This window comes from Tachyglossus aculeatus, chromosome 16, assembly GCF_015852505.1.
Source record: "Tachyglossus aculeatus isolate mTacAcu1 chromosome 16, mTacAcu1.pri, whole genome shotgun sequence".
NCBI lineage: Eukaryota > Metazoa > Chordata > Mammalia > Monotremata > Tachyglossidae > Tachyglossus > Tachyglossus aculeatus.
Window position 1 is genome coordinate 21005479 of NC_052081.1, and position 19713 is coordinate 21025191.

General features: G+C 49.7%; 1 protein-coding gene across 1 annotated transcript in view; it reads right to left on the bottom strand.

The window, feature by feature from the left end:
* C16H10orf88 (chromosome 16 C10orf88 homolog) overlaps positions 1-19713 on the bottom strand; it is a 34321-nt gene that overhangs the window by 12641 nt on the left and 1967 nt on the right. Inside the window, exons 2-4 of the mRNA XM_038758606.1 lie at positions 12233-12492; positions 5106-5309; positions 331-403 (exon numbers count right to left, since the gene is read on the bottom strand). Coding sequence (XP_038614534.1) covers positions 331-403; positions 5106-5309; positions 12233-12492 — 537 coding nt within the window. The remainder of the gene's footprint in view (positions 1-330; positions 404-5105; positions 5310-12232; positions 12493-19713) is intronic.

A 19713-nucleotide genomic window follows, 5' to 3' on the forward strand; every position in this document is an offset into this window, starting at 1 on the left:
CTTAACTAATACCATTATTATTATTATTATTATTATTATTATTATCATTATTATTATTATTCTCTGGGCCTCAGTTCCCTCATCTGGAAAATGGGGATTGACTGTGAGCCCCCCGCGGACAACCTGATCGCCTTGTAACCCCCCCAACGCTTAGAAAGGTGCTTTGCACATAGTAAGCGCTTAATAAATGCCATCATTATTATTATTATTATTATTAAGTACCATAACTACGATGGCTAGCCGACGATGGTCAGTATCCATATCGGGCCGATGCGATATTTTGCAGAGATCAAAATTAATTCTACAAAGGAATTTCAATCAGTTTCTTACCTTAATTTTACAAAAGTCTGTGGGGTCCTCCAATTTTAGATATTTCTTATACAGAGTGATCGTGTCTTTCCCACTACAAAGCAAGGGCAACCAGTGGGTCATTTGAGAGACGAAATTCTTCATCAATAATTAATTCACTCCCCGAACATTCGCACGTTTCTCAGAGATGAACGGAAGAATGAAGAACGCGGACTGTGCGGGCACACAGTACAGTGCTCTGCACACAGTAAGCGCTCAATAAATACGATTGAATGAATGAATGAATATCTACTTGTACTTCCCAAGCGCTTAGTCCAGCGCTCTGCACTCAGTAAGCGCTCAATAAATACGATTGAACGAATGAATGAATATCTACTTGAACATCCCAAGCGCTTAGTACAGTGCTCTGCACTCAGTAAGCACTCAATAAATACGATTGAACGAATGAATGTCTACTTGTACTTCCCAAGCGCTTAGTACAGTGCTCTGCACACAGTAAGCGCTCAATAAATACGTTTGAATGAATGACTGTCTACTTGTACTTCCCAAGCACTTAGTACAGTGCTCTGCACTCAGTAAGCGCTCAATAAATACGATTGAATGAATGAATGAATATCTACTTGTACTTCCCAAGCGCTTAGTACAGTGCTCTGCACTCAGTAAGCGCTCAATAAATACAATTGAATGAATGAATGAATATCTACTTGTACTTCCCAAGCGCTTCGTACAGTGCTCTGCACTCAGTAAGCGCTCAATAAATACGATTGAATGAATGAATGAATATCTACTTGTACTTCCCAAGCGCTTAGTACAGTGCTCTGCACTCAGTAAGCGCTCAATAAATATGATTGAATGAATGAATGAATATCTACTGGTACTTCCCAAGCGCTTAGTACAGTGTTCTGCACACAGTAAGCACTCAATAAATACGATTGAATGAATGAATATCTACTTGTACTTCCCAAGCGCTTAGTACAGTGCTCTGCACTCAGTAAGCGCTCAATAAATACGATTGAATGAATGAATATCTACTTGTACTTCCCAAGCGCTTAGTACAGTGCTCTGCACACAGTAAGCGCTCAATAAATACGTTTGAATGAATGAATGTCTACTTGTACTTCCCAAGCGCTTAGTACAGTGCTCTGCACTCAGTAAGCGCTCAATAAATACGATTGAATGAATGAATGAATATCTACTTGTACTTCCCAAGCGCTTAGTACAGTGCTCTGCACTCAGTAAGCGCTCAATAAATACGATTGAATGAATGAATGAATATCTACTTGTACTTCCCAAGCGCTTAGTACAGTGTTCTGCACACAGTAAGCGCTCAATAAATACAATTGAATGAATGAATGAATATCTACTGGTACTTCCCAAGCGCTTAGTACAGTGCTCTGCACACAGTAAGCGCTCAATAAATACGTTTGAATGAATGAATGTCTACTTGTACTTCCCAAGCACTTAGTACAGTGCTCTGCACTCAGTAAGCGCTCAATAAATACGATTGAATGAATGAATGAATATCTACTTGTACTTCCCAAGCGCTTAGTACAGTGCTCTGCACTCAGTAAGCGCTCAATACGATTGAATGAATGAATGAATATCTACTTGTACTTCCCAAGCGCTTAGTACAGTGTTCTGCACACAGTAAGCGCTCAATAAATACAATTGAATGAATGAATGAATATCTACTTGTACTTCCCAAGCGCTTAGTACAGTGCTCTGCACTCAGTAAGCGCTCAATAAATACGTTTGAATGAATGAATGTCTACTTGTACTTCCCAAGCACTTAGTACAATGCTCTGCACTCAGTAAGCGCTCAATAAATACGATTGAATGAATGAATGAATATCTACTTGTACTTCCCAAGCGCTTAGTACAGTGCTCTGCACTCAGTAAGCGCTCAATAAATACGATTGAATGAATGAATGAATATCTACTGGTACTTCCCAAGCGCCTAGTACAGTGTTCTGCACACAGTAAGCGCTCAATAAATACGATTGAATGAATGAATGAATATCTACTTGTACTTCCCAAGCGCTTAGTACAGTGCTCTGCACTCAGTAAGCGCTCAATAAATACGATTGAATGAATAAATGAATATCTACTTGTACTTCCCAAGCGCTTAGTACAGTGTTCTGCACACAGTAAGCGCTCAATACGATTGAATGAATGAATGAATATCTACTTGTACTTCCCAAGCACTTAGTACAGTGTTCTGCACACAGTAAGCGCTCAATAAATACGATTGAATGAATGAATGAATATCTACTTGTACTTCCCAAGCGCTTAGTACAGTGCTCTGCACTCAGTAAGCGCTCAATAAATACGATTGAATGAATGAATGAATATCTACTTGTACTTCCCAAGCACTTAGTACAGTGCTCTGCACTCAGTAAGCGCTCAATAAATACGATTGAATGAATGAATGAATATCTACTTGTACTTCCCAAGCGCTTAGTACAGTGTTCTGCACTCAGTAAGCGCTCAATAAATACGACTGAATGAATATCTACTTGCACATCCCAAGCGCTTAGTACGGTGCTCTGCACACAGTAAGCTCTCAATAAATACGATTGAATGAATGAATATCTACTTGTACATCCCAAGCGCTTAGTACAGTGCTCTGCACACAGTAAGCGCTCAATAAATACGATTGAATGAATATCTACTTGTACTTCCCAAGCGCTTAGTACAGTGCTCTGCACACAGTAAGTGCTCAATAAATACGATTGAATGAATGAATATCTACTTGTACATCCCAAGCGCTTAGTACAGTGCTCTGCACACAGTAAGCGCTCAATAAATACGTTTGAATGAATGAATGTCTACTTGTACTTCCCAAGCACTTAGTACACTGCTCTGCACTCAGTAAGCGCTCAATAAATACGACCGAATGAATATCTAGGGAGGTAAGGTGACTTGTCTTCATGGCTCAGTGGAAAGAGCCCGGGCTTTGGAGTCAGAGGTGATGGGTTCAAATCCCGGCTCCGCCACTTAGCTGTGTGACTTTGGGCAAGCCACTTCACTTCTCTGTGCCTCAGTTACCTCATCTGGAAAATGGGGGTGAAGACTGTGACCCCCACGTGGGACAACCTGATCACCCTGTAACCTCCCCAGCGCTTCGAAGAGTGCTTCGCACATAGTAAGGAAGCAGGGAAGCGGCGCGGCTCAGTGGGAAGAGCCCGGGCTTTGGAGTCAGAGGTCACGGGTTCAAATCCCAGCTCCGCCACATGTCTGCTGTGGGACCTTGGGCAAGTCACTTCACTTCTCTGAGCCTCAGTTCCCTCGTCTCTAAAATGGGGATTAAGACTGTGAGGCCCACGTGGGACAACCTGATCACTTTGTATCCCCCAGCACTTAGAGCAGGGCTTTGCACATAGTAAGCGCTTAACAAATGCCATCGTTATTATTATTTTATTAGTAAGCGCTTAATAAATGCTATTATTATTATTATTATTATTATTATTAATGTAGAAAGGCAGCACTGATCTCCTACATCTCAGCCCACACACCTCTCTCTCCTAGCGCCAGTTTGCTCCGATCTCGTCTATCCCGCTGCAGACCCCCCGCCCGCATCCTCCTCCGGGCCTGGAAAAGCAGCACGGACTAGTGGAGGGACCAGGGGCTTGGGAGTCGGGTCCTGGGTTCTAATCCTGGCTCTGCCATCGGGTGACCTTGGGCAGATGGCTTCCCTTCTCTGGGCCTCCGTTACCTCATCTGGAAAACGGGGATGAAGACTGTGAGCCCCGTGCGGGACAACCTAATCACCCTGTAACCTCCCCAGCGCTTCGAAGAGTGCTTTGCACATAGTAAGCGCTTAATAAATGCCATCATTATTATTATTATTATTACCCCGGTGCTTAGTACAGTGGCTGGCACAGAGTAAATGCTCAACAAATACCATCTGTTGGGGGGAGAACCTCTCTCGCCATGAGAGGTGACCACTCTCCTGGCTCGCAGCAGGCCTTCTCCGATTAAACGCCCGGACTGGAAACTCCTCGCGGGCAGGGGACATTCGAACAATTCTGGTTTCGTTTCCTAAACTGTAAACGCCTTGTGGGCAGGGAACGTGGTGAACAATTCTGGTTTTGTTTCCTGGCCCTTTAGGGTGGCATTTGCTAAGCGCTTACTATGTGCCAAGCGCCGGTCCGGTTTAGAGCAAATTAATCAGGGTGGACGGAATCCCTTGTCCCGCACGGGGCTCCGAGGAGGGAGAACAGGCACTGAAATCATCATCATCATCAATCGTATTTACTGAGCGCTTACTATGTGCACAGCACTGTACTAAGCGCTTGGGAAGTACGAATTGGCAACATATGGAGACGGTCCCTACCCACCAGTGGGCTCACAGTCTAAAAGGGGGAGACGGAGAACAAAACCAAACATACTAACAAAATAAAATAAATAGAATAGATACGTACAAATAAAATAGAGTAAAAAATATGTCCAAACATATATACATATATACAGGTGCTGCGGGGAAAGGAAGGAGGTAAGGCGGGGGGGATGGAGAGGGGGATGAGGGGGAAGAAATCCCAATCTGCGGCTGAAAAAAGCTGAGGCACGGAGAGGTGAATCAATCGATCGTATTTATCGGGCGCTTACTGTGTGCAGAGCACCGGACTAAGCGCTCGGGAAGTACAGGTTGGCAACGTAATGAAAGTGAGAGTTGCCCAAATGGTCACCCTACCACTCGCCAGGCTCGTATAAAAACATTTTATTTATAACTACAAATCTATACAGTCGTATTTATGAGTCTAAATAAAAACTCAACTCGGCCGAAAGCCACCCACCTGTCACCCGGGAGGGTGCAAAGGCGTTCCCCGCGCCCGGTGGCGCGGTACTCCTCGCCAGCGTACACTTCCATGTTCCTCGCTTCGCTCACGATCCCGAGCGAAACCATCTCTTCACAACCGCGAGGCTCGCACCGCAGGTACAGGAAGCAGGGGCTCTCCCCTTCGCCGGTGGTGTTCCTCTTCAGGGTCACGAGCCCCTCGCTGCAAGACGGCTCAATCATTCAACCGCCCGGCTCGCACTCAGGTCCCGCCCCCCCAAGGGTCGGAGGGCGTGGGTTCTAATTCCGCCCCCTAATCCGGCCTGGGTCTCGGTCACCTCACCATTATTCGAATCCCGGCTCCGCCACATGTCTGCTGTGTGACCTTGGGCAAGTCACTTAACTTCTCTGGGCCTCAGTTCCCTCATCTGTAAAATGGGGATTAAGACTGTGAGCCCCACGTGGGACAACTCGATCACCTTGTATCCCCCCCAGCGCTTAGAACAGTGCTCTGCACGTAGTAAGCGCTTAACAAATGCCATCATTATTATTATTCGTTCATTCGATCGGATTTATTGAGCGCTTCTGTCATCGTCATCAATCGTATTTATTGAGTGCTTACTGTGTGCCGAGCACTGTACTAAGCGCTTGGGAAGTACAAGTTGGCAACATAGATGGTCCCTACCCAACAGTGGGCTCACAGTCTAAAAGATTTAGATCTAAAATTTCTAAATTTAGATGTAAAAAGATCCCAAATTTCCCCCCAAGAGCTCTGCCAGTCAGTCAGTCAGTCGTATTTACCGAGCTTACGGTGTGCAGGGCACTGTACTAAGCGCTTGGGAAGTCCAAGTTGGCAACACACGGAGACAGTCCCTACCCAACAGTGGGCTCACAGTCTACAAATCCTTGAGACCATCGGCCCGTTGTGTGCCGGGAATGTGTCTGCAGAATAATAATAATAATAATAATAACGGTATTTATTAAGCGCTTGCTATGTGCAAAGCACTGTTCTAAGCGCTGGGGAGGTTACAAGGTGATAAAGTTGTCCCACAGGGGGCTCCCAGTCTTCATCCCCATTTTACAGATGAGGAACTGAGGCCCAGAGAAGTGAAGTGACTTGCCCAAAGTCACCCAGCTGACAATTGGGGGAGCCGGGATTCGAACCCACGACCTCTAACTCCAAAGCCCCGGGCTCTCGCCACTGAGCCACGCTGCTTCTCACCAGAAGCAGCGTGGCTCAGTGGCGAGGGCCCGGGCTTGGGAGCCGGAGGCCGTGGGTTCGAATCCCGGCTCCGCCACACGTCTGCTACAGTACAGTACAGTGCTCTGCACACAGTAAGCGCTCAATAAATACCACTGACGATGTCTGCTGTGTAACCTTGGGCAACTCACTTCACTTCTCTGAGCCTCAGTTCCCTCATCTGTAAAATGGGGATAAAGACTGTGAGCCCCACGTGGGACAGCCTGATCACCTCGTATTCCCCAGTGCTTAGAACAGTGCACAGAGTAAGCGCTTAACAAATGCCATCATTATTATTATTATTGTTGTATTGTACCCTCCCAAGCGCTTAGTACAGTGCTCCAGTAAGCGCTCAACAAATACGAGTGAATGAACAGTAATAATAATAATTATGGTGCCTGTTAAGCACTACTTAAAACCCTGGGGTGGCTACAAGGGAAGCAGCGGCGTGGCTCGGTGGAAAGAGCCCGGGCTTTGGAGTCAGAGGGCACGGGTTCAAATCCCAGCTTCGTCAGCTGTGTGACTTTGGGCAAGTCACCTCACTTCTCTGTGCCTCATTTACCTCATCCGGAAAATGGGGATGAAGACTGTGAGCCCCCTTGTTACCTCCCCAAGGGTTTAGAACAGTGCTTTGCACATAGTAAGCGCTTAATAAACGCCATCATTGCTATTATTACAAGGTAATCAGGTTGTCCCATGTGGGGCTCAAGAGTTGTCCGGTACAGCAGTTAGTAGACACGGTTCCCTGCCCATGAGGAGCTTACAGTCTAGAGGGCTACACAACCTACAGCCTGGCACTATTTTTGAGGCTGCATCTTGGTATCCTGATTTTCCCAGAGTCTCCATTCACGGAAACCAACTCCTCTCCCGAAATCCCCAAGCCAGGCCGGTCTCCGTGCTGCTGTTATTAATAATAACAATAAAACTAATAATAATAATAATAATAATAATGATGGCATTTATTAAGCGCTTACTGTGTGCAAAGCACCGTTCTAAGCGCCGGGGAGGTGACAAGATGATCAGGTTGCCCCATGAGGGGTCCATCATCATCATCATCATCAATCGTATTTATTGAGCGCTTACTGTGTGCAGAGCACTGTACTAAGCGCTTGGGAAGTACAAATTGGCAACATATGGAGACGGTCCCTACCCAACAGTGGGCTCACAGTCTAAAAGTTCACAGTTCACAGTCTTCATCCCCATTTTCCAGATGAGGGAACTGAGGCCCAGAGAAGTGAAGTGACTTGCCCAAAGTCACACGGCTGACAAGTGGCAGAGTGGGATTTGAACCCGTGACCTCTGATTAATAATAATAATAATAATAATAATAATTACAGTATTAAGCACTTACTGTGTGCAAAGCACTGTTCTAAGCGCTGGGGAGGTGACAAAGTGATCAGGTTGCCCCCCGGGGGGCTCCCAGTCTTCATCCCCATTTTCCAGATGAAGGAACTGAGGCCCAGAGAAGTGAAGTGACTTGCCCAAAGTCACACGGCTGACGAGTGGCAGAGTGGGATTTGAACCCGTGACCTCTGATTAATAATAATAATAATAATAATGATGGTATTAAGCGCTTACTGTGTGCAAAGCACTATTCTAAGCGCTGGGGAGGTTCCATTTTCCATATGAGGGAGCTGAGGACAAGCGCTTACCACAGCATTCTGCACACAGTAAGCGCTCAATAAATATGACTGAATGAATAAATCTTCCATCTTCTGTCCTGTGAGCCCGCTGCTGGGTAGGGACTGGCTCGAGATGGGGCCAACTTGGGACTTCCCATTTTCCATTTTCCAGATGAGGGAACTGAGGCCCGGAGAAGTGAAGTGACTTGCCCAGAGTCCCACGGCTGACAAGTGGCAGAGTGGGATTTGAACCTGCGACCTCCGATTAATAATAGTAATAATGGTAATGATGGTACTTTGGAGTCAGAGGTCACGGGTTCAAACCCCGGCTCCACCACTTGTCAGCTGGGTGACTTTGGGCAAGTCATTTACCTTCTCCGGGCCTCAGTGACCTCATCTGGAAAATGGGGATGAAGACTGTGAGCCCCCCGTGGGACCGCCTGATCACCTTGTAATCCCCCCAGCGCTTAGAACAGTGCTTCGCACAGAGTAAGCGCTTAATAAATGCCATTATCATCATTACTGTGTGCAAAGCAGTATTCTAAGTGCTGGGGAGGTTCCATTTTCCGGCTGAGGGAACTGAGGCCGAGCGCTCGGCACAGCGCTCTGCACACAGTAAGCGCTCAATAAATACGACTGAATGAATAAATATTCCATCTTCTGTCCTGTGAGCCTGCTGCTGGGGAGGGACTGGCTCGAGATGGGGCCAACTTGGGACTTCCCATTTTCCAGATGAGGGAACTGAGGCCCGGAGAAGTAAAGTGACTTTTGCCCGAAGTCGTCACGTGGCTGACAAGTGGCAGGGTGAAATTTGAACCCGCGACCTCTGATTAATAATACTAACAATAATAATGATGGTATTAAGCGCTTACTGTGCGCAAAGCAGTATTGTAAGCGCTGGGGAGGTTCCATTTTGCAGCTGAGGGAACTGAGGCCGAGCGCTCAGCCCAGCGCTCTGCACACAGTAAGCGCTCAATCAATACGACTGAATGAATAAATCTTCCATCTTCTGTCCTGTGAGCCCGCTGCTGGGTAGGGACTGGCTTGAGATGGGGCCAACTTGGGACTTCCCATTTTCCAGATGAAGGAACTGAGGCCCGGAGAAGTGAAGTGACTTGCCCAGAGTCCCACGGCTGACAAGCGGCAGGGTGGGATTTGAACCCGCGACCTCCGATTAATAATATTAACAATAATAATGATGGCATTAAGCGCTTACTGCGTGCAAAGCACTATTGTAAGTGCTGGGGAGGTTCCATTTTCCAGCTGAGGGAACTGAGGCCGAGCGCTTAGCACAGCGCTGTGCACACAGTAAGCGCTCAATAAATACGACTGAATGAATAAATCTTCCATCTTCTGTCCTGTGAGCCCGCTGCTGGGTAGGGACTGGCTTGAGATGGGGCCAACTTGGGACTTCCCATGTTCCAGATGAAGGAACTGAGGCCCGGAGAAGTGAAGTGACTTGCCCAGAGTCCCACGGCTGACAAGCGGCAGGGTGGGATTTGAACCCGCGACCTCCAATTAATAATATTAACAATAATAATGATGGCATTAAGCGCTTACTGCGTGCAAAGCACTATTGTAAGTGCTGGGGAGGTTCCATTTTCCAGCTGAGGGAACTGAGGCCGAGCGCTTAGCACAGCGCTGTGCACACAGTAAGCGCTCAATAAATACGACTGAATGAATAAATCTTCCATCTTCTGTCCTGTGAGCCTGCTGCTGGGTAGGGACTGGCTCTAGATGGGGCCAACTTGGGCTTCCCATTTTCCAGCTGAGGGAACTGAGGCCAAGCGCTTAGCACAGTGCTCTGCACAGAGTAAGTGCTCAACAAATACCACTGAATGAATAAATATTCAATCTTCTGGCCTGCAAGCCCGTTGTTGAGTAGGGACCAGCTCTAGATGGGGCCAACTTGGGACTTCCCATTTTCCATTTTCCAGATGAGGGAACTGAGGCCCAGAGAAGTGAAGTGACTTGCCCAGAGTCCCACGGCTGACAAGTGGCAGAGTGGGATTTGAACCCGTGACCTCCGATTAATAATAATAATAATAATAATAATAATAATAGTGGTACTTTGGAGTCAGAGGTCATGGGTTCAAACCCCGGCTCCACCACTTGTCAGCTGGGTGACTTTGGGCAAGTCACTTACCTTCTCTGGGCCTCAGTGACCTCAACTATAAAATGGGGATTAAGACTGTGAGTCCCCCGTGGGCCAACCTGATCACCTTGTAACCTCCCCAGCGCTTAGAACAGTGCTTTGCACAGAGTAAGCGCTTAATAAATGCCATTATCATCATTACTGTGTGCAAAACACTATTCTAATAGTTGGGGAGGTTCCATTTTCCGGCTGAGGGAACTGAGGCCGAGCGCTCAGCCCAGCGCTCTGCACACAGTAAGCGCTCAAAAAATATGACTGAGTGAATAAATCTTCCATCTTCTGTCCTGTGAGCCCGCTGCTGGGTAGGGACCGGCTCGAGATGGGGCCAACTTGGGACTTCCCATTTTCCAGATGAGGGAACTGAGGCCCGGAGAAGTGAAGTGACTTGCCCAGAGTCCCACGGCTGACAAGTGGCAGAGTGGGATTTGAACCCGTGACCTCTGATTAATAAAAGTAGTAATAATAATGAGGGTACTTTGGAGTCAGAGGTCCTGGGTTCAAATCCCGGCTCCACCACTTGGCAGCTGGGTGACTTTAGGCAAGTCACTTTGCTCCTCCGGGCCTCAGTGACCTCATCTGGAAAATGGGGATGAAGACTGGGAGCCCCCCGTGGGACCGCCTGGTCACCTTGTAATCCCCCCAGCGCTTAGAACAGTGCTTCGCACAGAGTAAGCGCTTAATAAAAGCCATTATCATCACTACTGTGTGCAAAGCACTATTGTAAGTGCTGGGGAGGTTCCATTTTCCAGCTGAGGGAACTGAGGCCGAGCGCTCAGCACAGCGCTCTGCACACAGTAAGCGCTCAACAAATACGACTGAATGAATAAATCTTCCATCTTCTGTCCTGTGAGCCCGCTGCTGGGGAGGGACCGGCTCGAGATGGGGCCAACTTGGGACTTCCCATTTTCCAGATGAGGGAACTGAGGCCCGGAGAAGTGAAGTGACTTGCCCAGAGTCCCACGGCTGACAAGTGGCAGAGTGGGATTTGAACCCGTGACCTCTGATTAATAAAAGTAGTAATAATAATGAGGGTACTTTGGAGTCAGAGGTCCTGGGTTCAAATCCCGGCTCCACCACTTGGCAGCTGGGTGACTTTAGGCAAGTCACTTTGCTCCTCTGGGCCTCAGTGATCTCATCTGGAAAATGGGGATGAAGACTGGGAGCCCCCCGTGGGACTGCCTGGTCACCTTGTAATCCCCCCAGCGCTTAGAACAGTGCTTCGCACAGAGTAAGCGCTTAATAAAAGCCATTATCATCACTACTGTGTGCAAAGCACTATTGTAAGTGCTGGGGAGGTTCCATTTTCCAGCTGAGGGAACTGAGGCCGAGTGCTCAGCACAGCGCTCTGCACACAGTAAGCGCTCAATAAATACGACTGAATGAATAAATATTCAATCTTCTGTCCTATGAGCCCGTTGTTGGGTTGGGACCGGCTCGAGATGGGGCCAACTTGGGACTTCCCATTTTGCAGATGAGGGAACTGAGGCCCGGAGAAGTGAAGTGACTTTTGCCCAGAGTCCCACGGCTGACAAGTGGCCGACTGGGATTTGAACCCGTGACCTCTGACTCATAATAGTAGTAATAATAATGATGGTACTTTGGAGTCAGAGGTCACGGGTTCAAACCCCGGCTCCACCACTTGTCAGCTGGGTGACTTTGGGCAAGTCACTTCCCTTCTCCGGGCCTCAGTGACCTCATCTGGAAAATGGGGATGAAGACTGGGAGCCCCCCGTGGGACCGCCTGGTCACCTTGTAACCTCCCCAGCGCTTAGAACAGCGCTTTGCACAGAGTAAGCGCTTAATAAAAGCCATTACCATCATCACTGCGTGCCAAGCGGCATTGTAAGCGCTGGGGAGGTTCCATTTTCCGGGTGAGGGAACTGAGGCCGAGCGCTCGGCCCGGCGGTCCGCACACAGTAAGCGCTCCATAAGGACGACCGAATGAAGGGAATGTGGGTTCATTCGTTCGTTCAGTGGCATTTATTGGGCGCTTACTGTGTGCAGGGCACTGTATTAACCGCTTGACTGACTGACTGACTGCCGGGCTGACTGACTGACTGACTGACTGACGGGGCGTCGCTCGTGGCGCCGCGGTGCCCCCGGTTTCACGGTCCCCCCGGGCGCGTTACCCCGCGGCGGCCGGGCCCTCCTCCTCCTCCTCCTCCTCCTCCGCGGCGGTGTCCCGCCGTCCTCCTGCTCCTCGTCCTCCTCCCGCGGACAGCGGCCTGAGGGCCCGTGCGAGCCCCGGCCCCGGAGCCCCGGCCGTCCAGGAGGCGCCCACGGCCAGCCGCCCGGCCCGCTCCATCCCCGCCGCCCGGAACCGCTCGCCACGGGGCACGCGTTCCCGCCCGGGACGCCCGGCTCCCGCCGCGCCCACTTCCGGCGCCCTCTAGGGCGGGCGCATGCGCGCGGAGCCGAGCCGTGCCTCCCCTCCCCTCCCCTCCCCGCGAGGAGCGCTCTCAGGGGCGCATGCGCGCGGAGCCGGGCTTCCCCCTCCCCTCCCCGCGAGGCGCGCTCTCGGGGGCGCATGCGCGCGGGGCTGTGCCTCCCCTCCCCGCGAGGACTGCTCTCAGGGGCGCATGCGCGCGGGGCCTCCCCTCCCCTCCCCTCCCTTCCCCTCCCCTCCCCTCCCTTCCCCTCCCCCTCCCCGCGAGGACTGCTCTCAGGGCCGCATGCGCGCGGGGCCTCCCCTCCCCTCCCCTTGAGGCGCGCTCTCACGGACGCATGCGCGCGGAGCCGTGCTTCCCCCCTCCCTGCCCCGCGAGGCGCGCTCTCAGGAGCGCATGCGCGCGGAGCCGGGCTTCCCCCTCCCTGCCCCGCGAGGACCGCTCTCAGGGGCGCATGCGCGCGGGGCCGTGCTTCCCCCTCCCCTCCCCGCGAGGAGCGCTCTCAGGGGCGCATGCGCGCGAAGCCGTGCCTCCCCTCCCTTCCTCGCGAGGAGCGCTCTCAGGGGCGCATGCGCGCGGAGCCGGGCTTCCCCCTCCCTTCCCCGCGAGGAGCAATCTCGGGGGCGCATGCGCGCGGGGCCGTGCTTCCCCCTCCCCTCCCCGCGAGGCGCGCTCTCGGGGGCGCATGCGCGCGGAGCCGGGCTTCCCCCTCCCTTCCCCGCGAGGCGCGCTCTCGGGGGCGCATGCGCGCGGGGCCGTGCCTCCCCTCCCCTCCCCGCGAAGCGCGCTCTCGGGGACGCATGCGCGCGGGGCCGTGCCTCCCCTCCCTTCCTCGCGTGGCGCGCTCTCAGGGGCGCATGCGCGCGGGGCCGTGCTTCCCTTCCCCTCCCCTCCCCTCGAGGCGCGCTCTCAGAGGCGCATGCGCGCGGAGCCGTGCTCTCCCCTCCCCGCGAGGCGCGCTCTCGGGGGCGCATGCGCGCGGGGCCGGGCTTCCCCCTCCCCTCCCCGCGAGGCGCGCTCTCGGGGGCGCATGCGCGCGGAGCCGGGCTTCCCCCTCCCCTCCCGCGAGGCGCGCTCTCGGGGGCGCATGCGCGCGGATCCGGGCTTCCCCCTCCCCTCCCCGCGAGGCGCGCACTCCGGGGCGCATGCGCGCGGGGCCGTGCCTCCCCTCCCCTCCCTTCCTCGCGTGGCGCGCTCTCAGGGGCGCATGCGCGCGGGGCCGTGCCTCCCCTCCCCTCCCCTCCCCTCCTTTCCCCTCCCCTCCCCTCCCCTCCCCGCGCGGCCCGGGCCCTGGAATAATCATCATAATAATCACGATAATAATAATAATAATAATAATGATGGCTTTTATTAAGCGCTTACTATGTGCAAAGCGCTGTTCTAAGCGCTGGGGAGGTTACACGGTGATCAGTTGTCCCACGGCGGGGGCTCCCAGTCTTCATCCCCATTTTCCAGGTGAGGGAACTGAGGCCCAGGGAAGTGAAGTGACTCGCCCAAAGTCACCCAGCTGACAGTTGGCGGAGCCGGGATTTGAACCCACGACCTCGGACTCCAAAGCCCGGGCTCTTTCCACCGAGCCACGCTGCTTCTCCACTGATGATGATGGCTTTTATTAAGCGCTTACTATGTGCCAAGCACCGTGCTAAGCGCTGGGGAGGTTACAAAGTGATCAGGTTGTCATTCATTCATTCCATCGTATTTATTGAGCGCTTACTGTGTGCAGAGCACTGGACTGAGCGCTTGGGAAGTCCAAGTCGGCAACAGAGACGGTCCCTACCCAACAGCGGGCTCGCAGTCTAGAAGGGGGAGACAGAGAACAAAACATATTAACAAAATAAAATAATTAGAATAAATATGTACACATTCATTCATTCATTCCATCGTATTTATTGAGAGCTTACTGTGTGCAGAGCACTGGACTGAGCGCTTGGGAAGTCCAAGTTGGCAACATGGAGAGACGGGCCCTACCCAACAGCGGGCTCACAGTCTGGAAGGGGAAGACAGAGAACAAAACAAAACATATTAACAAAATAAAATAATTAGAATAAATATGTACACATTCATTCATTCATTCATTCCATCGTATTTATTGAGCGCTTACTGTGTGCAGAGCACTGGACTGAGCGCTTGGGAAGTCCAAGTTGGCAACAGAGACGGTCCCTACCCAACAGCGGGCTCAGTCTGGAAGGGGAAGACACAGAACAAAACCAAACATATTAACAAAATAAAATAATTAGAATAAATATGTACAAATAAAATCAATCAATAAATAGAGTAATAAAGCCGTACAAACATATATACAGGTGCTGTGGGGAGGGGAAGGAGGTAAGGTGGTGGGGATGGGGAGGGGGCACACGCCCAGCCCGGGCCCTGGAAAGGAAAAAAGGGGCCTCGCGCTGGGATAATCATCATAATAATCACTTTAATAATAATAATGATGATGATGGCAGTTATTAAGTGCTTACTAGGTGCCAATCATCACCGTCCTAAGCGCTGGGGAGGTTGCAAGATGATCAGGCTTCGTTCATTCATTCAATCGTATTTCTTGAGCGCTTACTGTGTGCAGAGCACCGGACTGAGCGCTTGGGAAGGACAAGTTGGCAACGGGTAGGGATCGTCTCTCTACGTTGCCAACTTGTCCTTCCCAAGCGCTTAGTCCAGTGCTCTGCACACAGTAAGCGCTCAATAAATACGATTGAATGAACATACGGAGATGGTCCCTATCCAACAGCGGGCTCACAGTCTAGAAGGGGGAGACAGACAACAAAACAGAACATATTAAAAAAATAAAATAAATAGAATAAATATGTACAAATTAAATAAATAGAGTAATAAATCTGTACAAGTATATATACACATTCATTCAATCGTATTTCTTGAGCACTTACTGTGTGCAGAGCACTGGACTAAACGCTTGGGAAGTCCAAGTCGGCGACATAGAGAGACGGTCCCTACCCAACTGCGGGCTCACAAGCTAGAAGGGGGAGACAGGGAACAAAACAAAACATATTAACAAAATAAAATAAATAGAATAAATATGTACAAATGAAATAGAGTAATAAATCTGTACAAACATATTGATTCATTCAATCGTATTTCTTGAGCACTTAACCGTGTGCCGAGCACTGGACTAAGCGCTTGGGAAGTCCAAGTTGGCAACGTACAGAGACGGTCCCTACCCAACAGCGGGCTCACAGTCTAGAAGGGGGAGACAGACAACAAAACAAAACATATTAACAAAATAAAATAATTAGAATAAATATGTACAAGTATAATCAATAAATGAATAGAGTAATAAATACATACAAACATCTATACATATATACAGGTGCTGGGGGGAGGGGAAGGAGGTGCGCGCCCAGCCTGGGCCCTGGAAAGCTAGGGGCCTCGTGCTGGGATAATCATCATAATAATCACGATAATAATAATAATAATAATAATGATGGCATTTATTAAGCGCTTACTGTGTGCCAAGCACTGTTCTAAGCGCTGGGGAGGTTACAAGGCGATCAGGTTGTCCCTTGGGGGGCTCCCAGTCTCCATCCCCATTTGACAGATGAGGTCACTCAGGGTAAGAGAATAATAATAATAATAATAATAATAATAATAGTGGCATTTATTAAGCACTTACTATGTGCCAAGCACTGTTCTAAGCGCTGGGCAGATTACAAGGTGATCAGGTTGTCCCCCGGGGGGCTCCCAGTTTCCACCCCCATTTGACAGATGAGGTCACTGAGGCCCAGAGAATAATAATAATAATAATAATAATAATAATAATAATAATAATAATAATAATGGTGGCATTTGTTAAGGGCTTACTATGTGCCAAACACTGTTCTAAGCGCTGGGGAGGTTACAAGGCGATCAGGTTGTCCCTCGGGGGGCTCCCAGTCTCCATCCCCATTTGACAGATGAGGTCACTCAGGGTAAGAGAATAACAATAATAATAATAATAATAATAATAATAATAATAATAATGGTGGCATTTATTAAGCGCTTACTATGTGCCAAGCACTGTTCTAAGCGCTGGGGAGGTGACAAGGCGATCAGGTTGTCCCCCGGGGGGCTCCCAGTCTCCATCCCCATTTGACAGATGAGGGAACTGAGGCCCAGAGAAGTGAAGTGACTTGCCCAAAATCACACAGCTGACAATTGGCTGGGGTCAGGATTTGAACCCACGACCTCTGACTCTGATGATAGTGATGGTATTTGTTAAGCGCTGAACATGCGCTAAGCGCTGGGGGAGATCCAAGGTGATCGGATTGTCATTCATTCATTCATCCAATCGTATTTATTGAGCGCTTACTGTGTGCGGAGCACTGGACTAAGCGCTTGGGAAGTCCAAGTTGGCAACATGGAGAGACGGTCCCGACCCACCAACGCCCCGCGGGGGGCTCCCAGTCTCCATCCCCGTTCTCCAGATGAGGGAACTGAGGCCCGGAGAAGTGAAGTGAGTTGGCCCAGGTCCCCCAGCTGACAAGGAGGTGGGGTGGGGTGGGGATTCGCACCCACGACTTCTGGCTCCCCAGCCCCCGCGGGCTGTCCTGTTGCCCCTGCGCCCGGCTGCTTCTGAGCGGGCCTAGTGGCCCAATGGCAGGGCCCACGCTGGGGCCTGGGGATGCCTGTTGGGGCGCTTTGAGGCGGTTGAACCTCCTCCTCCTCCTCCTCTTCTCCTCTTCCTCATCTTCCTCCTCCTTCTCTTCTCCTCCTCCTCATCTTCCTCCTCCTCCTTTTCCTTTTCTCCTCCTCTTCCTCCTCCTCTTCCTCCTCCTCATCCAAATCTTCCTCCTCGTCCTCTTCTCCTCCTTCTCATCTTCCTCCTCTTCTCCTCCTCCTCCTCTTCCTCCTCCTTCTCTTCTCCTCTTCTTCTCCTCCTCCTCTTCTCCTCTTCATCTTCCTCCTCCTCTTCCAAATCTCCCTCCTCCTCCTCTTCTCCTCTTCCTCTTCTTCTCCTTCGCATCTTCCTCCTCTTCTCCTCCTCTTCCAAATCTTCCTCCTCCTTCTCTTCTCCTCCTCTCCTCCTCCTCCTCTTCCTCCTCCTTCTCTTCTCCTCTTCATCTTCCTCCTCCTCTTCCAAATCTTCCCCCTCCTCTTCTCCTCCTCTCCCTTTCTCCTCCTTCTCTTCTCTTCCTCCTTTCTCTTCTCTTCTCCTCCTCTTCCAAATCTTCCTCCTCCTTCTATTCCTCTTCTTCTCCTTCTCATCTTCCTCCTCTTCTCATCTTCTTCTCTTCTCCCTCCTTTTCTCCTCCTCTTCCAAATCTTCCTCCTCCTCTTCTCCTCCTCCTCTTCCTTCTCTTCTCATCTTCCTCCTCCTCTTCCAAATCTTCCTCCTCCTCTTCCTCTTCTCCCTCTTCTCCTCCTTCTCTTCCCCTCTTCCTCCTCCTTCTCTTCTTTCTCCTCCTTCTCTTCTCACCTTCCTCCTCCTTCTCCTCTCTTCCTCTTCTCCTCCTCCTCCTCCTCCTGCTCCCCCATGCTGCCAGGCCCGCGTCCGAATGGCCGTCTCCCGAGAAAACAGCCGTTTCCCCGCCATCCCCCCAAACCCTGAATTAGGGAAAGGGATCCGGCCTCATGAGGAAGCCAAGCATTAGCGGCTCCTTGATTTGCGTCTCTTTTGAACCTGACACCGGCACTTTTCCTTATAACAATAATAATTGGGTGATGTGGGATGTGATCAACATTCTGTGATGCATTTCCTGATCGTGATCAATCACTCAGTAAAGTTTTTTGAGTGTTCACTGTGTGTGCAGAGCACTGTACTAAGCACTTAATAATAATTGGGTGATGTGTGATGTGATCAACATTATGTGGTGCATTTCCTGATTGTAATCAATCACTCAGGGAAGTTTTGTGAGTGTTCACTGTGTGTGCAGAGCACTGTACTAAGCACTTAATAATAATAATAATAATTGGGTGATGTGTGATGTGATCAACATGATGTGATGCATTTCCTGAATGTGATCAATCACTCAGTGAAGTTTTTTGTGTTCACTGTGTGTGCAGAGCACTGTACTAAGCACTTAATAATAATTGGGTGATGTGTGATGTGATCAACATTATGTGATGCATTTCCACTGTACTAAGCACTTAATAATAATAATAATAATTGGGTGATGTGATCAACATTATGTGATGCATTTCCTGATTGTAATCACTCAGTGAAGTCCCTTTGAGTGTTTACTGTGTGTGCAGAGCACTGTACTAGGCACATAATAATAATAATTGGGTGATGTGTGAGGTGATCAACATTATGTGACGCACTTCCACTGTACTAAGCACTTAATAATAATAATAATTGGGTGATGTGATGTGATCAACACTATGTGATGCATTTCCTGATTGTAATCACTCAGTGAAGTCTTTTGAGTGTTTACTGTGTGTGCAGAGCACTGTACTAAGCACATAATAATAATAATTGGGTGATGTGTGATGTGATCAACATTATGTGATGCATTTCCTGATTGTAATCAATCGCTCAGTGAAGTTTTTTGAGTGTTTACTGTGTGCAGAGCACTGTACTAAGCACTTAATAATAATAATAATTGGGTGATGTGTGATGTGATCAACATTATGTGATCCATTTCCTGATTGTAATCACTCAGTGAACTTTTTGAGTGTTTACTGTGTGTGCAAAGCACTGTGCTAAGCACTTAATAGTAATAATAATAATAATGGCATTTATTAAGCGCTTACTATGTGCAAAGCACTGTTCTAAGCACTGGGGAGGTTACAGTGGTGATGATGGTATTTGTTAAGCGCTTACTAGGTGCAAAGCACCGTTCTAAGCGCTGGGGAGGTTACAAGGTGATCGGGTTGTCCCACGGGGGGCTCACAGTCTTTAGACTGTGAGCCCACTGTTGGGTAGGGACTGTCTCTATATGTTGCCAATTTGTACTTCCCAAGCGCTTAGTACAGTGCTCTGCACATAGTAAGTGCTCAATAAATACGATTGATGATGATGATGATCCCCATTTTACAGATGACGGAACTGAGGCCCAGAGAAGTGAAGTGACTTGCCCAAAGTCACACAGCTGACAATTGGCGGAGCCGGGATTTGAACTCATGACCTCTGACTCCAGAGCCCGGGCTCCTTCCACTGAGCCCCGCTGCTTCTCTGTCACTATAAATACCACTATCATTATTATTATTAGGAACCGGCAGTATTCAATATCTATTTTAATCTTCTTAATTTGATGGCTTAACTTACCTCCCTTGTTATTCGTAGT